The sequence below is a fragment of the Lepus europaeus genome, chromosome 13 (assembly GCF_033115175.1).
Source record: "Lepus europaeus isolate LE1 chromosome 13, mLepTim1.pri, whole genome shotgun sequence".
Lineage (NCBI taxonomy): Eukaryota > Metazoa > Chordata > Mammalia > Lagomorpha > Leporidae > Lepus > Lepus europaeus.
In genome coordinates this window covers 39676013-39700741 of record NC_084839.1, presented here as the reverse complement: position 1 = coordinate 39700741, position 24729 = coordinate 39676013, and the positions used below count along the sequence as shown (strand labels likewise).

General features: G+C 46.0%; 1 protein-coding gene across 1 annotated transcript in view; it reads left to right on the top strand.

The window, feature by feature from the left end:
- Nucleotides 1-24729, top strand: part of THADA (THADA armadillo repeat containing) — a 375245-nt gene that overhangs the window by 254943 nt on the left and 95573 nt on the right. The window contains exon 30 of the mRNA XM_062209349.1: nucleotides 11141-11256. Coding sequence (XP_062065333.1) covers nucleotides 11141-11256 — 116 coding nt within the window. The remainder of the gene's footprint in view (nucleotides 1-11140; nucleotides 11257-24729) is intronic.

Below are 24729 nucleotides of genomic sequence, written 5' to 3'. Positions count from 1 at the left end.
TTTGAAAGACAAAAACAGAGGTGGACAGAGAGATTGTCTATTGGTTCACTCTCTAAATGCCTGAGATGTGGCCAGGCTGAAGCCAGGATCTCAGAATCAGGTCTCCTATGTGGATGGCAAGAACCCGATTACTTGAGCCTTCCCCAAGTGCATACTGGCAGGAAGCTACAGTTGAAAGCAGAGCCAGGAACCGAACCAGGCACTCTGATACACAATATAGACATCTCAAGTGGCAGCTGAACTGCCATGCCCAATGCCCACTGCAGTTTGTGTGTCTTATTTCTTGTACTACATCACAGGCTCTCCCTAGTTTGATTTCAGCTTTGCGTCCTATAGACTTAACTCATCCCTTCTTCCTTCCTTCTCTCTCTAAATCTTTACAACTTTCATTATAGAAAAATTTTAAATACACACAAGCTGCAATGAAGCTGTAATGAATCCCTGTGATGAATCACTCAGCTTTGACAACTACCGATTTACAACTACCGATTCATGACTAATTTTGTTTCATTTATGCCACTACTTCCCCTCTCCTTTGTTTCTTTAAAATTCACTGTCTTGACTGAAAAAGTGATATGTGTTATTTTTCAGTAATAAGTTGTATTACATCAAAGAGTTTTTTATTGATTCAGTACTGCCTTTAAGAAAATAGTTGGGGCCTGCATTGTGGAACAACAAGTTGAGCCACCGAGTATGACACCAGCATCCCATCTGAACACCAGCTCTTCTTCCGGTTCAGCTCCCTGTTAATGACTGTGGGAAAGCAGCAGCAGTTGGCCTGAGTACCCATGTAGGAGACCCAGGAGGAGATCCTGGCTCCTGGCTTTGGCCTGGCCCAGCCCCAGCTTTTGCAGCCATTTAGGGAGTGACCATCAGCTGTAAGATCTATCTCTGTCTCTCAAATAAATAAATTAAAAAATAAAATAAAACCAAAAATGTAGAGCACCAGCCCAGAGATAATCCAAGAAAAATGTATAGTCACTTCCTTGCTGATACTATTTCCTTCCAATCCCTTTGGGGAGAATTAAGAAGGGTGGCTTCTAAATTTAGAAGTGCTCCCCCACCAAAGGAGACTGATGGAATTCCAAATCAGATAAATGCACACTGTATTGAGCCCCTCTCCCTGCCAGACAGGGCTATGAAGAAAAAGAGGTCACAGTCCTTTCCTTCCATAACAACCCTGATTGTGGGATTTAAAAAGTTAAAAAAAAAAAAAAAGCACAACATTCCCATGAGCTGCTGGGCCGCAGAAGAGGAAAAGAGTGTGTCTCAGGGCACGTGTATCGTAGTTGATGGAAGGTGTTAGGCTGGACCTGAAAGTGGAGAGGGTGGGGAAGAAATGGAAGGAACATTCTGGACAGAAAAGGAGTCTGCAGGCTGCCAGTAATGGGAGATCATCCCCTGAGGCCACGAATTGGTCCTTGAAGTGGAGGAAGTAGGAAGTAAAGCTGGAAGTGAGGTTGAGCCTCAGTGCCCAGCAGATTCTTTAGGAAGCCGAAAGCCACTGCAGGACTGTGAACTTGGGAGCTGGACTTTAGGAAAATTTCTCTGACAGCTGAGTGTAAAATGAGAGTTGGAGGCAAGGAGCAGTCAGTTAAGTTGTTTTCATCATCTGGGTGCAAGGTCTTTTGGCTCCTGAACTGGAACAGTGGAAGTGTTAATAGAAAGGAGGGGATGGATTTGAGACACAAAGTAAATTTCCAGTCGCCCACAGACGTGGTGTTTTTGTACATTTTAGTCCTTAGAGATATTCATGGCCTGCTTCCTGTGATTCTCTTCCTCAGGCTGGAGTCAGCTAGGAAGTAATTACAGTTTGTAGTTAGCATCCTTTTCCTGGCAGCAGTGACACAACACAGTAAGGTGTCACCTTTTGGGAACTTACCAAGACCTTCCTAAGGATGTGTTCTCATCTGATAAACAGGCCTGCCCCCCAGCATAGGTCAGGTTGGTGGGTGAATATGGGTGCCTCCTGCCTCCTTAGCCCTCTCTTCTAGGGCATGGACAGGTTGAGGAACTCGGGTATCCTACTGTCCTGCCTCCGGTCCACACTGACCCACCAAGGCTGATAAGAGTTGAGCTCTCAGTAAAATACAACACAGTGAGCTCTCTGTACCCATGACGGAGGCTGGTACATACACCCACCATACATGGTGCCCTGCGTTGTGGAAGTTGGAGGCAAGAGGGACACCCCCAAGCAGCCAAAGGTCCAGTTGAGGATCCAGTTAATATGCCTAAAACAGAGACGTAGTCCTGAACTGCATTGTAATGATTAGAAATGACATACAAGTTGGAGAATGTTTCTCTCTCTCGCTTCCCTGCCTCATCCCACACACACACATACAAACACAATCTGCCTTTGAAATCATTTTTGCTGGTATCCGTTTCCCAGCAGTTATATGATTAGGGTTGTTTCTGTGAATTACAAAGTTTAGATTCCTCCCTCAGCCATCCCCCTTCCCACCCCACCCCCCTTGCAGTCTGACTTAAAGCCATAAAATACCTTCTGCCTGCTGGCCTCTGTTTCTGTTTGTATGAATTAAGTCGACAGGATAAATATTCACATTCCCAGCTACAGGCTCAAACAGTGTTTGCCTGTTCTGCCCAGTGAGTCGAGCAAAAAAGGGGGCCTGACATCACCCTATACTGTACATTCCCGGCATAGATCATTTATTTAAGTCCCTGAAAAAATACAGATGTTTTACCAGCCGAAATAAAACCCTGTGTAAACACTGAGCTTGGAAAAATGTGGCAGTGACTTAGAGGGATTGGGGCAGTGCGGGAGGAGCCCGGGCGGAATGGCAGATGCAGGACTTTGAGCGTAGGCTGAGTGCAGCGGGGTCAGAAGTGTTCGCCGCAGGCTGCAGGCTGCAGAAGGAAGAAAATGGAAGTTGTTTTTAAGAAAATACAGTTGCAAAAGGGACTCTGTTGATCTTCAGAGGTGGGGCTTGTTATCAATTATGATCCATCCACTCCATTTAGAGATGAGCTTTGAAATAAGCATCTCTTTTCTCATTGGAGTTGTCCCTTGCATGGCCTGCCTAACCTTGTCCTGTTATTGCTGGATCCTGCTGGTTTCTGGATCTCAGCTGCTGTTGATTTTCTGAGGGGGAAAATCGCCTGGAAGCCATGCTTAGTGAAGAGGGAAACCCATCTCAGTGTTGCATTCCCAAACAGCCATCTATCATCTTGATCTTGTCTAACACAAGTCACTATTTCAGTCTAGCAGCATAAACCAGACATATTTTATGGGTGCAGCACAAGTCTTTTTTTTTTTTTTTTTCTTCAGAGAACTGCCTTTTGACTCTTTTCTGGCCCGTGGCATTTATTCAAAGAGCATCGCATTTGCTGTGTGGAGTCACTGTTAAGATTGTGAGCTGCCAAAGTGGACCCCATGCTTTGCACAGATGCCTGGGGCTCCCCTGAGCCTCTGTGTGTTCAGAGCAGGGGGGTGGAAGACAGAGGGTAACTGCTTCCAGGTTCTGCAGACTTTTGCTCAGATCCTCATGGAGTTTCGTTCAAGATTTGCATTTCGCACAAGACATCCCCCTCCCCCATTACTGTGTTTCCTGCACCTTCTCTTCGCTGCTTCTGCAGCCAGCCCTCCTCAGGACCAGGCTGCCAGTCCACCACCTGGCAGCCTCAGGTCTGGACTAGTCACAATGACGCTCGTGGTTTGCACTCAGTTGTCTCGTGTGCTTTTGCTCTCTGGGTCATAACTGTCTTCAGGCAGTACAGCTTTCTCCTGTCTCTTTGGCTGATGACACCTTGAAATCCACTTCTGGTCCTTGTCCGAGGAGCCTGCTGTGGCCCGGGGTACCCGTCTGTCCCCTGTTTATCGCAGTGTGATCATTAATAGAGCTCTTGGAGCTGGCGCTGTAGTGTGGCAGATAAAGCCACTGCCTGCAGTGCCAGCATCCCACATGGGTGCCGGTTCGAGTCCTGACTGCTCCACTTCCAATCCAGCTCTCTACTATGGAAAGCAGTAGAAGATGGCCCAAGTCCTTAGGTCCCTACACCCTCGTGGGAGACCTGGAGGAAGCTCCTGGCTCCTGGCTTCAGATCAGCACAGGTCTGGCCATTGTAGCCAATTGGGGAGTGAACCAGCGGATAGAGGACCTTTCTCTGTCTTTCCTTCTCTCTCTGTGTAATTCTGACTTTCAAATAAACAAATCAATCTTTTAAAAAAAAAAAAAAAAAAGCACCAGAGCTCTTCTCCAGAGTATCCCTGTTTTGCACATCAAATTCCCTGACTGGAGCAGTCATCACAGAGATATTCCCAGCCATGCTTGTTCTGTCACCTTCCCTCATTCCCAGACCTGCTCTGGCTTCTCTTACAGTGTGGAAAGATGCCCCTTGCTCACCAGCTGCCCAAGGTCAGAGTCTCTTGCCTGACCCCCAATTCCTTGTCTCTGCCCTCCCCCCCATGCCGTGCCTCATCAGCCCCAACAAGGTCTCTCAAATGTGTCTTCCTCTCCAGTCCCCTGCTGCTGTGGTGCAGACAGGGGTGGGGTGCAGTCTCACTAAATCAGGGTCTGACCTGTACAGGGCAGGTAGATGAGCCGAAGGGGATGGCTGTAAACACGTGGCCCTCCATGTCCATCCTTTGTGTTCAAGCTTTTGATAGGGATTTGGGTTCAGTAAATATTTCATTTCTCTTTTGATTCTGCAAAAGTTTAAATGTGCAAACTAAGTTTAATGAATGGCCTTAGTGACCAGAATAACACAGTAGTAGGGATGAGGGAAGCAGAGAGCACACCTGTCATCTCAGAGGCCAGTTGACTGGTTGCTATAACCAGATCTTTGATGTTTCAAAAGAAGTTGGTGGTGGCCGGGCGGGGGGCGGGGGGGGGGCATCATTGTGGTGCAGTGGGTTCAGCTTGTGCTTGTGACACTGGCATCTCACATCAGAGCGCTGGTGAGTTCCCACTGCTCCACTCCCGAATCAGTTCCCTGCTAATGTGCCGGGGAAACCAGCAAATGATTGCCCAAGTACTTGGGTCCCTGTCACCCATATGGGAGATTCGGATGGAATTCCAGCTCCTGGGTTTGGCCTGGCCCAGCCCAAGATGCAATGGCCATTTGGGGAGAGAACCAGCAACTGTAAGATCAATCTTCCTCTCTCTCTCTCTCTCTCTCCTGTTCACATAAATAAATTAAACCTAAGAAAGAAATTCTGAAGTTAGGATGATTTTAACAGGAGATCTCCTCATTCATAAATACTGATTTAGAAGTCCTACATGGATTACATACACTTGTGCAGCCTCTGTGGCCCACTGGTGTTGCTCTGAGCCTCTGGCTTCCCCTCCCCGACCTTATCTAGACTCCTGAGCTGGTCCCGGGCTGTCTGCCCTTTGATTCTGCCTCCAAGTTCCAGAGTCCATCGCTGAAGATCTCTCCCCAAAGAGCTCGCCGCTGTCTAAGGGACAAAGCTCACGTTCCTTCACATCGCCTTTCAGATCTGTCTCGAGCTGACTCCTCTCTCCAGTGTGTCTCCCAGCACTGTGTGCTCACCCTGGCTGTGCTGTCTGTGGTCCCCTGAGCAGCACCAACATTTTTAGAACAATTCCAGATGTATGGAAAAATGGACCTGGTAGTACAGAGTTCTTACATATTTCTCTCCTCCCAATTTCCTCTTTGCTATTAATGTCTTGCATTTGCCTGGTATGTTTCTTTATTTTAAATTTTTTTTTTTTAAGAGTCACTTTAGTTATTTGAAAGTTACAGGGAGAAGTAGAGACATAGAGAGATCTTCCATCCACTGGTTCACTCCCCAAATGGCTGCAGTGGCCAGGGCTGAGCCGATCCGAAGCCAGGAGCTTCTTCCAGGTCTCCCACATGGGTACAGAGGCCCAAGCCTTTGGGCCATCCTCTGCTGCTTTCCCGGGCCATAGCAGAGAGCTGGATTGGAGGTGGGGTAGCCGGGACTCAAAACGGCACCTGTATGGGATGCTGGCACTGCAGGTTGAGGCTTTAACCCACTGTGCCACAGCACTGGCCCCAATTACTTTGTATATTTGTTACAATTAATGAACCACCATTGACACATCATGACTGAAAGTCCATAGTTCACATTAGGTTCACTCTTTTTGTTGGCAATCCCAATATTTTAGTACCCTTTAGAATCTTTTTTCCTGTCTCCCCTGCTTCTATATTCTTCCCTGGCTCGTGGTAAGATTTTTTTTCAAGGCCAAATATGAATATCAGTCTTTCTGCAAAGCCGCCTCTGTTTATTTTTGGAATGGGACTGGAAGGGAGGGAGCAGGCAGAACACAGAAGCAAACCACTAATCCTCCGCCTTGCGGCACCGGCACACCAGGTTCTAGTCCCGGTCGGGGTGCCGGATTCTGTCCCGGTTGCCCCTCTTCCAGGCCAGCTCTCTGCTGTGGCCCGGGAGTACAGTGGAGGATGGCCCAAGTGCTCGGGCCCTGCACCCCATGGGAGACCAGGATAAGCACCTGGCTCCTGCCTTCGGATCAGTGCGGTGCACTGGCCGCAGCGCGCCGGCCGCGGCAGCCATTGGAGGGTAAACCAACGGCAAAGGAAGACCTTTCTCTTTTTTTTTTTTTTTTTTTTTTTAATTTTTGACAGGCAGAGTGGACAGTGAGAGAGAGACAGAGAGAAAGGTCTTCCTTTTGTCGTTGGTTCACCCTCCAATGGCCGCCGCGGTAGCACACTGCGGCCGGCGCACCGCGCTGTTCCGATGGCAGGAGCCAGGTGCTTCTCCTGGTCTCCTATGGGGTGCAGAGCCCGAGCACTTGGGCCATCCTCCACTGCACTCCCTGGCCACAGCAGAGAGCTGGCCTGGAAGAGGGGCAACCGGGACAGGATCGGTGCCCCGACCGGGACTAGAACCCGGTGTGCTGGCGCCACAGGCGGAGGATTAGCCTGTTGAGCCACGGCGCCGGCCGACCTTTCTCTTTGTCTCTCTCTCTCACTGTCCACTCTGCCTGTCTAAAAGAAAAAAAGCAAACCAGCATTTTGTCAGGTGCCATTTATCAGTGTGCCAAATAGTATGGAGACTCTTTAAAATCTCTCTGTAATCCTGCAGGATAGATATTATTACAGTGGTCTGTCCTTATGAGCAGTTTTAGTCACTGAAATCACCATGGTACAAAAATATTAAATTAAAAATTCCAGGAATAAACAGTTCATAAGTTTTAAATAAATTTTGTTACAATATATTATTATAATTTGTCTTTAAAAAATTATTTATTTATTTTGAAAGAGAAAGAGAGGGAGGTATTCCATCTGCTGGTTCACTCCCCAAGTGGCCACAATAGTTAGGTCTGAGCCAGGCGGAAGCCAGTGCTTCATCTGGGTCTCCCACATGGGTGCAGGGACCCAAGCACTTGTACCATCTTCTACTGCTTTCCCAGGCCTTTAGCAGGGAGCTGGATGGGAAGTGGAGCAGTTGGGGACATGAACTGGTACCCATATGGGATGCCTGCATCACAGGTGGCAGCTTAACCCAGTATGCCACAGCACCAGCCCCTCTATCGTATTTTCAGGTACTATTGTTGATCTCTCACTGTAGCTAATTAAGAAGTTAAACTTTGTCATAGGTATGTATGTATAGAAAAAAACAGTATGTATGAGGTTTAGTACTATCCTTTGGTTTCAGGCACCTGCAAAGGGCTTGGAATATACCCTCATGGATGGGGAGCTGCCATGTATGCCATTTATCACAGGGAAACAGGTTCAGTAAGTTGCCCAAAGCCCCATATCTAGAAATTGGCTTACACCATGTCTACCCAGTTCTAAAGTGCCTCCCTACCCCGCCCTCCAGCTTAAATACAATTTTGGCTCTTGAACTCAGACATTTAAACCCCAGGATGATAAGTTAGTGGTACTAAAAGGGTACAATGATGGTGTTTAGGAGGTGGAACTAGCAGGGAGTCCCCAGGTCACTGGGAGTTGGCTGTGAAGGCCTGAGTTGGCCCAGCTGCTCCCTCCGCTTCCTGACTCACCGCGTGATCTCTCCCCTGCACGAGCTCTGCCATTGCAGTCTACCACCCTCATCAGGGCCTCCTGATCTTGGACTTGAACCTCCAAAACTATGAGCTAAATAAACCTCTCCTCCTGTGCCCACTTCAGCAGCACATACACTAAAATAAACCTCTTCTCTTTATAAAGTCAGTTGCCTCAGGAATTTTATTGTGGTGACAAGAAGCTGAGGGCTGCACTCTCCTGTGTGGCTGGGTTCTTACCATTAATCTAGTGTTCCTGCTTCCCGCATCAGATGAGGAACCCCCTGGAGTTAAGAGCGCTGTGTCTCCACTCCAGACACAGAAGTTGGTACCTAACAGTGCAGCTCCCTGAGCCCGCGGCATATGTCCTGAAGGAGTTAATAAAGAAAGAGGCACCAAATATCAACATGGATTCAGCTGGGCAAATGCTTGTTGGGTTTCTGCTCCGCACAGGGTTTGTTGGAGGGTGAGGTCAAGCGTAAAAGGGAAAGTGACGGTGACCTTACCGTGTAGGTTGTAAATCGCCAGCAGGCTGAGTCAGGGAAGCTGTTGACTTTCCATTTTTCCAGGACTGGAATGTCATCTGCAAAAGACCAGGGACTGCTTTGTCTCTGCTGCAGTGCCTAGGACAGGGCCTGGTGATGAGAGTGGCTTAATAACTATTTGTTGACTCAGTGTTTAAATCCTGTTGCAAGTTTGGGACCACTAAAATGACACTGCACTGCTCAGAGATCCCGAGTGTATTCAGTTAATCCTCCTCAGCCTGGCAGCTTTGGCTTCTCTGTGCTCGGTTCACTGCGGTCCAGCATGATGGCTGCTTCCAAATGATCCCAGCCCTGGGCCCAGCTACTTTCTCAGCTCAGAAGTTCTCCTGGAGCAGAACTTTAGAAAAGAAGGGAAGAAGGAGAAGCTGACTGCCTCTTGCCACACTTTGAGAGCCGATGGACAAGTGACCCTTCCTGGGAACTGCCTGGCCCTGGCCCTGTGCCCGGGCCTTACCCCAAAGGATGGCCTTGTTTTTCTTGAACCCAACACTCTAAATGTCATGTGAGGATAGTTGTGTACTTAAATATTTTCATTAGCTTTCTTTCTTAAAGAAAAATACCTCCAAAACACTAGCCTGCTTCATACATTTGCCTACAAAACTTTTCTTTCTTCCCCCTCCCTCCGTCTTCACTTCTCCCTCTCCTTCCCTGCCCCATTCTCTGCCTGGACTTCTTGGACCCTGTCCTTCATCTCTGTCTCCTCTTGGTGTTTTTTTTTTTCCACCAAAGTTCTCTGAGTGTACCTGTCTCTCCATTTGTTCCACATAAATGATCACCCCCAGTTCCTGGTGAATAACTGGGATCACAGTTATTGTCTGGTGTGTGGCCAAGGTGACAGAATGGATGGACCTGTAGACTGATTTTCATAAGCCAGAGCTACCAAGCATTTCAAAAACAGTCTTGTTTTTGCCAGGTAAGGTGAGCAAATATAGGACTAAGTTTAAACAGCCATCTGGAGTTATTTTTGAAGTGATCGCTTCTAAATAAGAAGCATTTGAAAATCTCACAGCCTTCTTTACAAGTACATTCCAGAGTCATGTATTTTGCTGGTGTCTGCTGATTAATTACGATCCTGTGACACCATGAAAAGCCTGGTGGTTGGTTTTGTGCAGCTGTGGAGAAAAGAAAGCAAGGCCCAGTGACTTTGCCAGTTCTTTCAGGACAGTGGGGATTGAGGCCGAGGGAGGTATTTTTCCCTCTGGCAGTCACCACATAAGAACAGAAGCCCCAGCCAGCCCCAGTTCTCCAGACTGTGTGCCGGGCGGTTTGGGTCCCTGCGGGGTGTGGTGAAGGAGTGACATCTGATCCTCTGCTCTGGAATAACACGTCCATTATTAGAGAGATCATTGCCAGCCTGCACGCCGAGACTTTCCTGCATTCTCCCATGCAGTTAACTTCTGCTTAGAAAAACAGAAGCAGTCAGAATTCATTTGGGTTCTCTACACAGAAGGTGTTTGACATGTGTTTGGTGTGATGATTGCACATGTCCCACCCAGGAAAACGTGCCACCTCGCCCGTTAGGTTCTGTTGTAGCTTGTTCTCTTATTGCTTCTCATGACTCCCTTCCTCATCTCTCAATTGTTTCTCAGCTGTGAGCCTAGCCTCTTTTTGATGGGAGAGAGAGAAGAACAAAATTGAATCTGGTTACTTAGGAAGAATCCTCTGCTTGAGTGCAGAATACAGTAGGGAAAGAAAACAAATGTCATTAAAACAGACTTGCTGTATTTATCTGTACTCACTTTGCTCCACCCACCTCTTCCTCTTAATTTAGGTAAGAGGGCTGGAGACAAGGATTTCTCTCTCATGCATTTCTCTCCTTAGCACCAGCTAAGGTCAAAGGATCTCTTCCCTACCCTCTGCTCTCCCACCCTCTACTGCAGATTCGTCCTCACAGACGCCTGGCGGGCATCATTGCTGCATGTGTACACACACCTTTCACACAGTGTGCGCCACTTGACGGTTGAACCTGTGGTCTTCAGTCTAAATCGACACAGCTAGAAAGCTAGGATTTACTTGCTCTGTTTCTTTCTACTACTGCACTTATTCTAGGATCCAATGCTGTGGAAAAGTAAGAAAGTGTGCCCCCTCTGCTCCTGACAACTAAGGACAAATCTGCTCAAGACTCTACATAGTCACAAATATCACTGCCCAGTATTTGCAAAGGCAGGCATTGGTGCCAACAGCGTACCGATGAACCCAGACTTGTATAAACCAATTTAGACTCTCAGGCGGTTGATTTTTCCTACTTTGACTTTAAAAGGCACGTCTTATTTTTATATGAGACTGCTGACATAAAGATGTTTGCACTTCTTTGCTTCAATCCCTGTGTAGGTTGTGTGTCGTTACTAAGCCCTTGTAGCAAATGCTTGGTTGCAGAACAGTCACCGAGTGTTGGAATTGTGCCAAGAGCCCCGAGCTCAGGTACGGACTGTGGACCTAGGTTTCTCACCCACTGCTGTGTGCTCCAAAACTAACATGCGTTTCTGTAAAAAGACCAGAGCCACGTTCTGCAAAGCTGCTTGTTTTCTCTGAAGGGCCTATTTTGAGGAAACCTGAGAGGGAGGCACTGAGCATTGAGGAAAAATATATTTTCACGGTCCGATACTGCTTTTTCTCTTTTTGGTTTAGGTTTTTCATTTGTTGCAAGCCTACTCAGACTCCAGACACAGAACGAATTCAGAGTTCCAGCAGGAGCTGACTGACATCACTGTTTGTACAAAAGCCAAACTCTGGCTGGCCAAGAGGTATGTTAAAACCCCACACAGGCAAGGAGTTATCAGGGCTAGGAATACATTGGAGAATTGCTGTTTCTAGTTGTGGGGAGTTTTAAAAGTCATTGGAATGAATTTTCTAAACTTACTGGAGTATTTATTCTTTTAGAACTTTGGGTTGTGGCAAAGAAAGAAAAATATTTTCTTGACAGTTTTGCAAAAACTGCTGAGTGACTGGGGGACATGTTCTATGGCTTTTTATCTGTCTACCAATCAGCGTGTTTTTATTAATATCTGCTATGTGCCTGCTCCTGTGTTTGATATTATAACTATGAAAGGCAGTAACTGACTAAATTATGTGGTACAAACTCTTAGTGGCCATGGCAACTTGGAAATGAGACACTGGGGTAAGGCCTGAGCAGCTAGGTATGAATGGGAGGAGAGAATGGGAGTTCTGTTTTTAAGTGGAGAGGAGGGTGGCTTGGATTAAGCAAGGTAAAGAAGGGTGGGAGCATATTTTTTTCTTCCTCCTTGTCATTTTTATTTTGGAACTTAGAGAACATTTCCCATGTGAAAGATGAAGAAGGAAAAGAATTTCTCAATTAGTAATAGTTAGGGAGTCCTGCCTGCAACATACTGTTCCAGACTGATGTTGCAGACCTCTGATGTTGGTGGGACGATGTCAGAGCACAGCCCCCAGTAGGTCCCTGAGAGGCCCATGTGCCCCTGCCTTCTGTGCTGGGTCTGGTTAAGACCCAGTATATCAGTTGTCTAATGTATGCAAGCTCTCTTTTATTTTTAAAAATAATATATGCTTCTATTCGTTTTTGTTGGACGGCTCACCTTAGATGGCAAGACAAGTAATGGACAGGCGGAGGCCTGCAGATCAGTTCAATTCAGCAAAGTACTGTCAAGTACCGGCTGCATGCCAGCCTTTGTGTTAGGAGATGTTGAGGATGCAAAGCCATAGAGGAACTGGTCCTGGCCTTACCTCCCAGCTGGTGGGAGGATATGTAAATAGATAACTTTTCTCCCATATGTTAAGTATAATAACAGATGTATGTAATAGGTATAGGAGTGGATCATAGGAAGAAGAGAAGGGCTGACACTGAATAAGCTGACAAGAGATGAATAAGATTTTGCCAAATGGCCAGCACAGGGAGGGCAATACCAGGTTTAGGCACTAGCATGGGCAGAGATGTGGTGGGATGAAGTGGCATGATAGATGGGGAGAACTATGATGACTTTGGGCACATGTGGCGGAGAGTGAGTCTAAGGAAATATGTGGAGGCCACATAGTAAAAGCTCCTAAAGGAAGCCTGTGCTGAAGGGGAGCCAGTGCAAGTTCCCACTGGTGGGTATGGGTGTCTCAACGATTGTCTCAGTACCAATAGCTTTGGATAACTCCCCGATGGGAAAATTCTGTAGTGTCTAAAATGCTGAAAAAGCTAATGTACTTCTCATTTTAATCCACTTTTTGTTTTCTCCATTTTATTTGAAAATAGAAGTTGCTTGACCATAAACCATTTCCCTAACCCTGAAACCTTTTGCCTTCTGCTGGGTGCTTAGACAGCCACCTTGGGACATGTGTCCTGGATGAACAGGGAGGACTTGGGGTCACATTGGTGCATTCACCAGTTTATCTGCTAATAGGTCAGGTCTAGCTATTATTTCTGGGGACCAGGAAGTCAGGACTGTCCAGAAATCACCCTGTTGAGACCCTGCCCCAGGAATCCTACACTGCCACAAGGAAGAAGTTGCTGCCCTTTAGCTTGCTGCTGCTTCATGGGTCTCGTGGAAAGCGTTACCACCGGCTTCCCGGTCCATTCATTCCTCTTGGGTGGGAGTGACAGGCCAGCTGTCGAGTGGACCTCCGTGTTGCACGCTGCCTGACGGTGGCGTCCTCCTCAGCTGGAGAAGTCCTCTTGGCCTTTTTAAACCTTCCCCTGTGGTTCCTGTTGCTTTTCTCATCAGGCCTTTCATCATCAGTCTTCCCCCTCCCGCTCTCCCCACTGCCCTTCTCTGAGTTTTCTCCATGATTTTTCAGCCCTAGAAAACAAAGGCGTGAATCATTGCAATTCACTGGGTTTCTGTCTTCCTAGCCCAGAGTCCAAGAAAACCACTTCTCTGTTTCCAGTACAGTCAACTCTCTATTATCCAAGTGTGAATGTTCCGCTTCATGGGTGGTCTGTGGATGGATGGTTCCTAACACCAGGTTTCCTCTTGCTCCCCAAAACACTTTTACAAGTATTAATCAGGATGTGTTCTGAGCCTGGAATAGAGTTTGGAAGGAAAACATGCTGCCAGAGCACAGTGCATTCCAAAGCTTTGTGTCAGGTTTTCTATATTATCCACATCATCGACAGGGTAGCCTTCAGTTCCTGAGTAGGAAATTGCAGAACCGCCCTGCCCTGTCCCTGAGATCCTCCTGCTGAGAGGTGTTTGTCTACACTGGGTCATTCCGTGCTCAGATGAACCCACTCTGAATCCTTGTGGTCCCTTCTCAAAGCAGACCCTGCCTTCACTTTCTCACCTACCTCTCCATGAGATGTTAGGATGCAGAGTATTCCAAATTCAACTGCTAAAGAGGCTCCTTTATATCCCTCATAATTTACACATGAAAGAGGAATAAATATTCCTTTGAGCTTACTAAGGATTTTCTGTATCTTTTGAGTATAAGCTATGAAAAATGAATGCTCTTGCAAAAAAGTCGGTTTAAATTTTAGAACCAATGCCTTTTTTCTTCTATAATTTATTTGATCAATAGCCTGAGCTCACTGAGTCGAATAAGTACAAAAAAGTTAGTGAATGTGTCATTTATTTGTCCTTTTGTTCCAAATTAAAAAAAAAAAAATCATTGGAAGTCATTGGATAACCAATTCAGTTTTTAAATTTTGACCCTAAAATTGAGGGCACATGAAATAAAGACTTTTGTCCTATATTTGTGTTTTGACTTTGCAAGATTAATAAGGATTTATACGAGGTGGTTTAGCAATAGCCATGGAGTTCCTGGGGAATTTTGGTGATGAACGGCCAGCTGGCAACATGGCCTGAGTAAAGGACTGGGCTCTCTGCTCTTGCAGGCTGCTTTTCATTCCAAGATGTCAGAGCCTTTATGGAAATCAGCTCATTAATCCTTCAAGTCCCTTCCTTCCCCTTTCTCCTCCACCCTCCCTCCTCAGTCCAGGTCGCTGTCTCTCTCATGGTGCTAAGGCAGTTTACCAACTACTGAAGGGAAGCTAAGCTGCTGACCCAGGCCAGGAACCCACCAAGGATGGGGATCAGCCGCTGGCCTGGACAGGCTGCCTGTGGGCACCGTGGAGGAGGAGCAGCCTCAGGCTGGGATTGCAGTGCCCGTCATTGTTCTTGCTGTTTGCAGATCCCAGCTGGGACAGTGGGCACAGGCCCTGCCTGAACAAGAAGGGCTTTTAGAAGCCTGGCAAGTAGGACTAAGAGGAGAAAAGACTTACCTTTGGTTGAGAGTTGCAATTACTATTAGAATGGACCTAATTTTTTTCAGAAATGAATTTGGTTATTGGTATGGCCTTCCTTTATTATAAGAGGAAGAAAAATAAGCGTGTGTACATGTGTATGTATGCATGTGTGTGTTGCATGTGTAGCCCTTTTAATAAGCACAATGAGTTCAGTATATTATTTGGACTGAGTATAACAGAGAAATGATGACCAGAAAGAAAAATGTGTCCTACTAAAGTTTTCTTCACTGATTGTCACTGAAATGTATGCTTATAATAGAAAATGATCAAACTGGGACCCATGCTGTGGCGTAGGGGGTAAGGCTGCCGCCTGCAGTGCTGACATCCCATATGGACATCAGTTCAAGACCTGGCTGCTCCACTTCCAATGCAGCTCTCTGCTGTGGCCTACGAAAGCAGTGGAAGATGGCCCAGGTCCTAGGGCCCCTGCACCCGTGTTGGGGACCCAGAGGAAGCTCCTGGTTCCTGGCTTCAGATTGGCGCAGCTCTGGCAATTTAGGCCATCTGGGGAGTGAACCAGCGGATAGAACTCACTCACTCTCTCTCTCTCTCTGCCTCTCTGTAACTCTGCCTTTCAAATAAATCTTTTAAAAAAAGGAAATAAACTACAAAACTTGAAAAAGGAGAGAATAAAAGTCTACTCTTACCACAATCTAGTGGAAAACACTTTTTGTTTTGGAAACCACTATTGTTTAATGGTTTCATGTAGTTACTTCATCTTTTTCCTATGAGTGTTTTTTTACATAGTCAGAATAATTCTGTGTATATGTTATAGTTTCCTTCTTTCACATGGCAATCATAAAAGCATTACCTATTACATTAAAAGCTGTTGATGGCACGGCTGCTATTGAAAACAGTATGGTGTTTCCTCAAAAATATGAGAATATAATTACTATAGAATCTAGTAGCTCCATTTCTGGTTTCATGCTCAAAAGAATTAATGCAGCCTCAAAAAGATATTTGTATGGCCACATTCATAGCTGCATTACTCACAATGGCTCACATGTGGAAACACACCAAGTGAGTGGATAATGAGTGGACAAGAAAATTCCGACACAGGCTACGATGTGGAGGAATCCTGAGGACAGTTGTGCTAAGTGAGATGAAACAGTCACGGAAGAACAAGTGCGGGTTCGTGCTTTCTGCAGAAGGTACCCAGAGCTTTCAGATTCTTAGTCAGAGTAGACTGTCAGTTGCCAGGACAGGGCGGTTGTAGGGGGCAGGTATGGAGTTTCAGTATTGCAAAATGAAAAAGTTCTCAACATTGATTGCACAACTCTGAACATGTGCTTGACATAACTAAACTGCACACTTTAAAATGGTTAAGACAGTAACTTATATATATATATATAGCCCAATTTTTTAAAAAGATTAATGACAAATATTTAAAACAGAAAACTTTGTACAGTATCACTCCTTTGAGATTATCATTGTCTTTTTTATGACAATTCTTTGTTTTCTTCCTAGTTTTACCACCCGTGCATCTCTAAACAAAAAATACCCTTGCCTGTTTCTGAATTACACATAAACTTTGAGAATATCGTTTCTTGAAGGTAGCATATTTTTGTCATCTGAATAATCGTCATTTGTTTTACCTAGTTATTGATCTATTGTTCATCATTCAAGTTTTTCCTCATTTTTTTTAGTGTCCTGAATAATATTCCAGTAAAAATCTTTCTGTGCAATTGTGTGTATGTTTGTGTGTGTGAGTGTGTGTGTGTGTGTGTGTATACACAAGGATACTTCAGAAAGTTCATGGAAAATGGAATTAAATACAAGTTTAGGGGCCAGCACTGTGGCTCAGTGGGTTAGGCCACTGTCTGCAGTGCTAGCATCCCATAAGGATGCCAGTTCAAGTCCCAGCTGCTCCACTTCCGATCCAACTCCTTGCTAATGCACCTGGGAAAGCAGCAAAAGATGGCCTCTGCACCCAGGTGGGAGACCCAGAAGAAGCTCCTGGCTCCTAGCTTCCACCTGACCCAGCCACAGCTGTTACAGCCATTTGGGCAGTGAACCAGCAGGTAGAAGATCTGTCTGTCTGTCTCTCTCCCTCTCCCTCTCTGTATTTCTTTCAAATAAATAAATAAATAAATAAATCTTTTTTTTTTTTTTAAGAAAAATGTAAGTTTATTTTTGGTACCAAAAATTTTAAAATCTGTACATAGTTTTTTCATGGTATGCATTTTCTGTGAACTCTTTGAAGATCCACTTATGTTCATGGGTTTCAAAATTTTAGCATCAGGGCAAACTTATCTTTAGTTTCCTGTTTCACAGACTTTTTTAAAAAAGATTTATTTACTTATTTGAAAAGCAGAGGCAGAGAGAGAGAGAGAGAGAGAGAGAGAGAGAGAGAGAGAGAGAGAGAGAGAAGGTCTTCCATCTGTTGGTTCATTCCCCAAATGGCCATAACAGTCAGAGCTAAGCCAGCCCGAAACCAGGAGCCTCCTACATATCTTCCATGCAGATACAGGGGCCCAAGGACTTGGGCCATCTTCCACTGCTTTCCCAGGTCATAGCAGAGAACTGGATCAGAAGTGGAGCAGCTGGGACTCGAACCAGCACCCATATGGATGCCAGCACTGCAGGCAGCAGCTTTTACCCACAGCACTGGCCCCTCCACAGACTTTTTGAAGTACTCTCATATCAGTGTGTGTGATTGTGGGTTATTACCTTAGCTTTGATTGCCAGGAGTCGACTAAATTGATCAAGAAGATATAACTATGTTTAAAGGTTTTGATAGACCCCAGATTGTTTTCCAAAAGGGGCCTGTCAGTTCATCTTCCCAACAGCAGTGCACAGGAAACTATCTCCAAAATTTTAACTGAGATTTTAAAAATCAGATTAAGGAAACTTACTTTTTGAATGCCTGCTCTGTACCAAGTTCTGTATGGAGGAGATTTATGAACGTTCTTTCATGAACTCTTCTCTAATCTCCTGTTGTGTAAGGAAATGTGGTTTTCTACAGTGCAAACAACAGGGAGACACCCAGTATATAAGACACCTGGTTTAGTTATCATTTCAGCTCGGCGTGAATTAACAAACAAGTCATGCCAGTGGAGGTGGTTTCTCAGATAGTTGTGCCTACAGCACAGAAATGCCATCCCTCAGCACTGGTCATCTCGGCTGTTTAATAAGGAGTATCTCCTGGATATTGCACTGGCTGCCGCTGAGGCCCTGGCTTACTGTGCACCCTCAACCACAGGGCTCAGACTGACAGTGCATTCCCATCAATTTGGCCACAGACCTGACTTGTTGGAATTCTGCAAGTTTTAAAGTTTTTTGAAAAAAATATAGTAAGCCAAGATTTTGAGCTCCTTTTTAGAAAACCTGGCAGCACCAGGCCCAAATTGCCACATGGCTGCAGTGGACCAGTGCCCAAACTGGCTGTTCTATCTTGATGGAGGGTGTTCACTGGGATTCACCACTGTCCCCACCCAGTGCGTTTCTCATGAGGTTACCTGCCCATCACCAGGGAAGCAGGAGTTAGTGGCTCTTGGTATTGGCACTTCTTAAGTACCATACTGATGGATGGGAGGTTTCACTCCAGGAGGGAATTGTTTGTGCTCATCACTACAAAGCAGAATCCTCTGGAGGGGTTTTAAAGCCTCACCCCAGAATGTCTAATTTAGATATTTTAAATTCTGTCAGTCCCCTCACAAGTGCCCTTTAGACTCTAGTTGCTTATCCTCGAAGCTCATGACACAGTTTCATTTCTTGAGAAGAGGCTTAAATAGAACAGACTATACCTTCATCATTTCATTCAGCAAATATTTATTGGGCACTACATATGCCAGAGTATATCAAATACAAATACTGTAACTATTTGTTCAAACCACAATTTCAGTGTCAAGGGGACAACAAAGCAGTCTTATCAAATAGAATTATAGACGTAGGATTTAGAATTGGAAAGAACGATGAAGTTTTACCGTCCACTCCCAGTCTCATTCCCACACATAGGGGAAGCTTCAGCTCAGAGAGGCTAGAGGATTTGTCCATTCTACATAGCTATAGCTGGCCAGAAGTAAGATCCCAGCTGACAGTTACTAGCGTTTCTTGAGGACGTAGCTCCCAGCTCCTTGTCAGGCACTTTCTACTGGACCACACTGCCTCCATCTGTCCATGGTTTCTATGTCAGGGTTTTGAAAGGCGGTAACTTAAGCAATCTCTGCAACAGTGCTTCTAAGATAGAAAGTGTGCAGTGTGCCGCCCGAAGATGAGGACTCTGGTTCTCTGGGCCTGGGGAGAGCTGAGATCCTACTGGGCCTGCAACAGAAGACATATTTTGAGGAGCAAGGGCCAGAGAGTCAGCCCCTGTGTCCATCCAGCCCAGTTAGAACTGCCGCTCTTACACCCTCGTACTTAAGGACTTCTGGCCAAAGCTTAGAGCTACACAATAGGGCTGAGACTACCGAAGGGTTCAGCCCAGAATCCTCTCCCCATCTACCCTGGATGACCTGTGTGAAGCGCTGGTGGCCACGGGGCTCACTAGGGGACGTCTTCACTCACTTGTTCAGGCAGCCGGCCTGGTGGCGGCAGTGTCTGGGGTAGGAACAATGGTTTATTGGCATGCATCGGGTATTTATCATTTTGAAAAATAGCAGTCTGATATTCTGGTGAGAAAAACAGGCTCTCAAGAATACAGGAATATGTCCTAAGGTTACTAGGAAAGCAACCTTGGGCATAAACTTTAGAGTAAAATAGTGCTAATGAGAAAGAGAGATGGTGAACAATGCTGATGTTTGTTGAAGACCTACTGTGAGTATCATGTATAACATCCAGTGATTTGCTTCCTCAAGTTGATTTTAATTTGCAAAAAAGTAACTGTGTGAGCAGTCCACTTGCCTGTACTATTTCCCCTTTCCTCCCCTGGCACCCTTTTACCCCTCTCTGTGCTTTCACTTGCTCCTCCGCCTCCCTGGTGTGCTTACTTCCAACCATGTCCCTGTCTCCTCCCCAGCCACCCTGTTACCCGCACTCTCGTCACTTCTCCCTTTTCTCTTGCTTACTGGTCCCCACTAGGCTGAGTGGTGCGCTCCTTGAGGGCCTATGGACTCAAGTGTGCAAGGAAAATGTGCTTATAGAGACAAAGCTGAGCCTTACTTTTGTGTGGCGATCCCAGTTCTTCCCTGGGGGCGGTATCTGTGGCCTGCTGCAGGAGTTCTGGTTTAGAATTCTGTTTTGCTTTACAACGGCTGAAGGCAGCATTTATTTTCTAACCACCAGATTTATTCACACAAGAGACTATACTTCCCAGGCAGAAATGCTGGGGTTTAGGTCTGATTCTGTTTTCCCACTGTCCCTTAGCCCCCTCTCAAATCCCTTGTGCCTTCCGGATGGGCCCCTTCCCCAAGAAAGAGGCCATTCTTTCGCAATGACTTGAAATAATAAGAGACCTCAGCTCTCTGCCACAGCTGCAGGTTGCTGTCTCACTTCCATGCCTCTGAAATGAATCCAGTCCAGAAGGATTGTTAAAATATTCAAATGATCATGTGGCATTTCAAGGGTATCATTTGTGGTCCCTGCCAAAACTGTACAGGAGGCAAGTCTGAACAGGGCTGGTTAGTCACAGAGCAGGTTTCCAGACCTTGCTGGGTGTTGTGTTTTGCATTTTTGTTTGTTTCTTCTTTGCCTCTCTCTCTGTCTTAATTTTAGGGGGCAAGAGGGAGAGGGGGGGTTCTCATTAGGACCCTCCCTTTTGTCCTCAAGCTCAGCCTGTTCAAGTCACTTTGAGCCTCAAGCAGATTCAAAAGATGAGAGAAATGAAGTTGGAGTATTTTAGACCCAAGTTTGTTGACACTTATTTGCTTCTCTTTCAGACTTCTCAGGAATGTTTAAGGTCATGATATCTCAGGATGAGATCCTGTTTATGTTTTTTTAAAAACAGAAAAAAAATTAAGTTATCACATTTCAATCCAAACCAATCAAACAAGGTGCAAAACATTTTCTTCATCAAATATTCCTTTTAAAAATACAGCCTCAAGTTTTAAAGGAATAAGCTATTTGAGATTGAAGTGAAGTTTGAAAATATATGTATTGCTTGTTGACAGGCTGAGCTTAGGGAAACTAGCCTGTGTAAAAGCAGTCAGAAGTGATCAATATATTAGGCCAAGCCTTTGAACAAGGTGCCCAAGATCAAAGCTTCTTCATGTTGCAGCAAGAAATAAAAATAGTTCTTTTACCCAACTTGCACACCAAGAATTTAACCCCAAACTGCTGGTGCCTTCTACTTTTTCAATATGGAAATTTTCAAAACTGACCTGGAGACGGTAATTAGCTCAATAGAGGGCTCAGAGACGCCTGTTCTGCTTTCCTTGCGGCTGATGGCGCACTGACGTGTTGCTGTTGGAAGACTGGGCGACACTGCCATTGCCTCGCTTGCAAGGGAATGCAGGCTTCCGTGTGCTCAGCACGTTCCCATAATATTATGAGAAGCCCTAATGTCGGGGGTTGTTTTTTCCTTTTAGCATGTAACATGTTCCATGTTTTGGATAAATCAACAGCTTCATTTCCTTCACTGAGCCATTCCCAGTTAATTAAAGTAACTTCAGATTCGCAAACACTGCAAGGCAATGTAGTAGGCACAATGGGAAATATAAAAATTAATGATGTTGTCTCTGTTTCAAAAACCATTTGAGTAAGACACAGGTATGGATTTAATTTACTATAACGAAGATTATGGTAAATGCTGGAATTAATCAAAGTGTGTAACAGGAGCTAAGAGAGAAATGCCAGCTTGTAGGGGTACCTTATCGAGGTGTCAGGGAAGTCTTCTAGAAGGAGGGAGGAATAGTTAAAGGCTGGGTGAGGTTTAACTACTTCTTAGGTTGGAGAATGAGCGAGTCGATGCTGGTGTGGAGCCTTTGTTGCTAAGTGAGTTGTGATAGTCTCACTGACCAAGTACAAAGAAAGAATCAGTACATTGCTCAGCATTGTGGCAAGTGCCTTGGATATACAGAAAAGGGCCTCAGTTCTCAGAGATTAGTTATGGTCCATTCTAACTGAAAAGAGAGAACTTAGGCGTATGAAATGGCCAACCATGAAACACATGTAGAAGTACATATAATAAGTCCAAGGATTCAAAGAAGAATGTGGACTGGGATAGTCAGAGAAAGCTTTCCAGAAGTATCTGCGATGAACCTTAGAGCCGAGGTATGATTTGGGGACTCCAGCAGTGATGGGAAAAGAGCATGCCAGGAGGGTGGACACGTGTGCAATGGCAGTTGGCAGGCATGCATGTGGTGTATGTGGGCTAGCAGGGAGACAGAATGAAGAAGAGAAGCTGTGTTTTGAGAAGTACAAGATTTGATAAGAGACCAGTTTTGGAAACCCGTAAATGTCAGCCAGAGAAATATGCACTTGATCCAAGAGTTAAGAGGAAGTTGGTAAGCTCAGACCAACACTGGTAAGTAGGCTGCTGTCGGTATGCACATGAAATACAGTGAGGAATGTTTTGAATCTTTCCAGGCTCTCGCAGTGGTCAACAAAATTCCCAGTCTCTCCTGGTGGTTAACAAAAAGCGTCCTTAGTAGTAGTCCCCCAGCTCCCTGTGCCTGTCACCTGGAAGCCCCATGGCCTGCCTGGGCTGCTAGTAATGAGCACAGAAATACTTGTGTGCCCTTGAGACCACATGGCTTTTGTCTTTCTAACGCTGCTAACAGGGCTAAAGAATCACAAAATTTATACCAGAAAAAGGAATTAAGAGATCATCTAGTCCAGTGTAATTCTTTCTTCAAACAGGAATGTGCATAGAAATTTGAGAGGTTGAAGATTGTAGGGGTGGCAAAAATGGTTCAAACTGGAATGGGGGCCTGGAGTTCACCTGCGTGGCTTTCCTCCTATTGGGAGGCCCAGAAGGGAATAAGAAAAGCACCCTGACTGCCTGTTTCAAAAGAGGGATCTAATCCAAACTGACATTTTTTAAGAAGTCACACAAAAGCGGGCAGACAGCTTCCCTACTTGTCAGATACAGCTGGCTCAGAAGGTACCTGAAGGTAGGGACATAAAGAGCAGGTTTGATTTCCCTCTCCTTCCCTCTTGCTGCTTGATCATCGTAGAAAATCCTATAACCCCATGGACGGGCAGCCCAGAGACCTCTCAGAAGCTACTCTCTCTGGAAGGGGCCCCAAGCCTCAGACCTTCTTGCCACCAAAACAGCTGTTCTAGGTCTCCTTTCCTCAGAAATCCATTCTCAGCTGGCTGGCTGCCACCTAACCCTGCTCAACAAGTCATGCAAACATGCTCTACATTCTAATATGTAAATTAGCTCATTCTCCTGGTCAGAAAACTGTTTTTCAGTAGTGATCTTTTGGCGACACTACCTTTTTTTTTTTTTTAAGATTGATTTATTTACTTGAAAGTCAGAATTACACAGAGAGAGGAGAGGCAGAGAGAGAGCGAGAGAGAGAGGTCTTCCATCCACTGGTTCATTCCCCAACTGGCCACAATGGCCGGAGTTGTGCCCATCCAAAGCCGGGAGCCAGGAGCTTCTTCCGGGTTTCCCATGTGAGTGCAGGGGCCCAAGGACTTGGGCCATCTTCTACTGCTTTCCCAGGCCATAGCAGAGAGTTGAATAGGAAGTGGAGCAACCAGGACTCGAACCGGCGCCTGTATGAGATGCCGGCACTACAGACGGTGGCTTCACTTGCTGCGCCACAGCGCTGGCCCCTGGAGATAGTACCTTTAACTGAAGTCAGTAGCTGTGACCACAGGCTTTCTGGCAACATGCAGACCTGGCGCAAGCACTGCTGTGCCCTACTGAGCAGATTCAGGCCTACTCTGTCCTCTCTAGCCTGGCTGCCTCCAGGAGGGCTTGTGGGGAGCACAGCCTGGCTTTAGTGAAGTGGCCAACGGAGCAGCTCTGGGAGGGGCCCAAAAGGCTCACTGTTCTCTCCTTGCTGATTGGAATGGCCTGCAAGCCTCTGGGCAGAACACCTTCCCACTCAAGGGAACGAATGGGCTCACGCCAGTACTCCCAGAACCAGAGGGGCCTGCGTCAGCCCTTGTGTTCCTGAGTGACCACAGGGAGTGTCACTTCCAGAAGTGCTTGGTGAACAGAAAGCCCCCAGCCTAAAAGCACACTGCCCAGAAGCTGAGGAGAGGCAGCACCGACTCAAGTTTGGCGGGCTTGGTCTGGTCCCTGCTCACTGGCCAGCCTGGCATGGCCTGTAATTCCTGTAGGCCTCAGTTTTGATCTGTAATGGGAGTGTGAGAGAGATGAGAGTGAGGAGGGCATTGAAAGAGCTAAAGAGATACAGGAAATGTACCGATCGCCAGTAATTAAGTCCCACTCAACATAGCTGGGCATGCTAGAAATAATGCCTCTTGTTGGTCCTCACAGAAACAGCTGTTCCACGGAGCCCTGCTTCTCCCCAGACAGGCGACTAGGACATAGCACCAGCACATGTGCTTGCAAACCAAAATACTCCAATTGCTTGGCAGAGTGTCTCACTTTTCATCTGATTGTGTTTGGGACACATAGATACAATTTGTTTCTCTACAAAACCTTGATTCTATTCTTGGTTCTTGCCCTAATCTTGGGTAGGTCACTTGAGCTATATGAGCAACTTTGTTGATTTGTAAAAGCGAGAATAATAATGCCTGTTTTTCTTCCTTCTGAAGAATTTTGTAAAGATAAAAAGAAATGGAAATATTTTTGAAGATAAAACTTTTAATGCAATTCAGTTGATATTGTTATTACCCTTGCCAGGGCTAATTTTCAAATGTGTGCTCTTCCCTGTTCACAAGGTCACGGGTCTGTTTACTGTGCTGCTAGAAATTCTCACCTTGGGAACTGGCACTGTGGCGTAATGAGTAAAGCCACAGCCTGCAGCACTGGTATCCCATATGGGTACCAGTTCGAGCCCCAGCTGCTCCACTTCCAATCCACCTCCCTGCTAATGTGCCTGCAGCAGAGGATGTCCCAAGTCTCTGGGCCCCTGCACTCACGTGGGAGACCTGGATGAAGCTTCTGGCTCCTAGCTTCAGCCTGATCCAGCCCTGGCTATTATGCCCA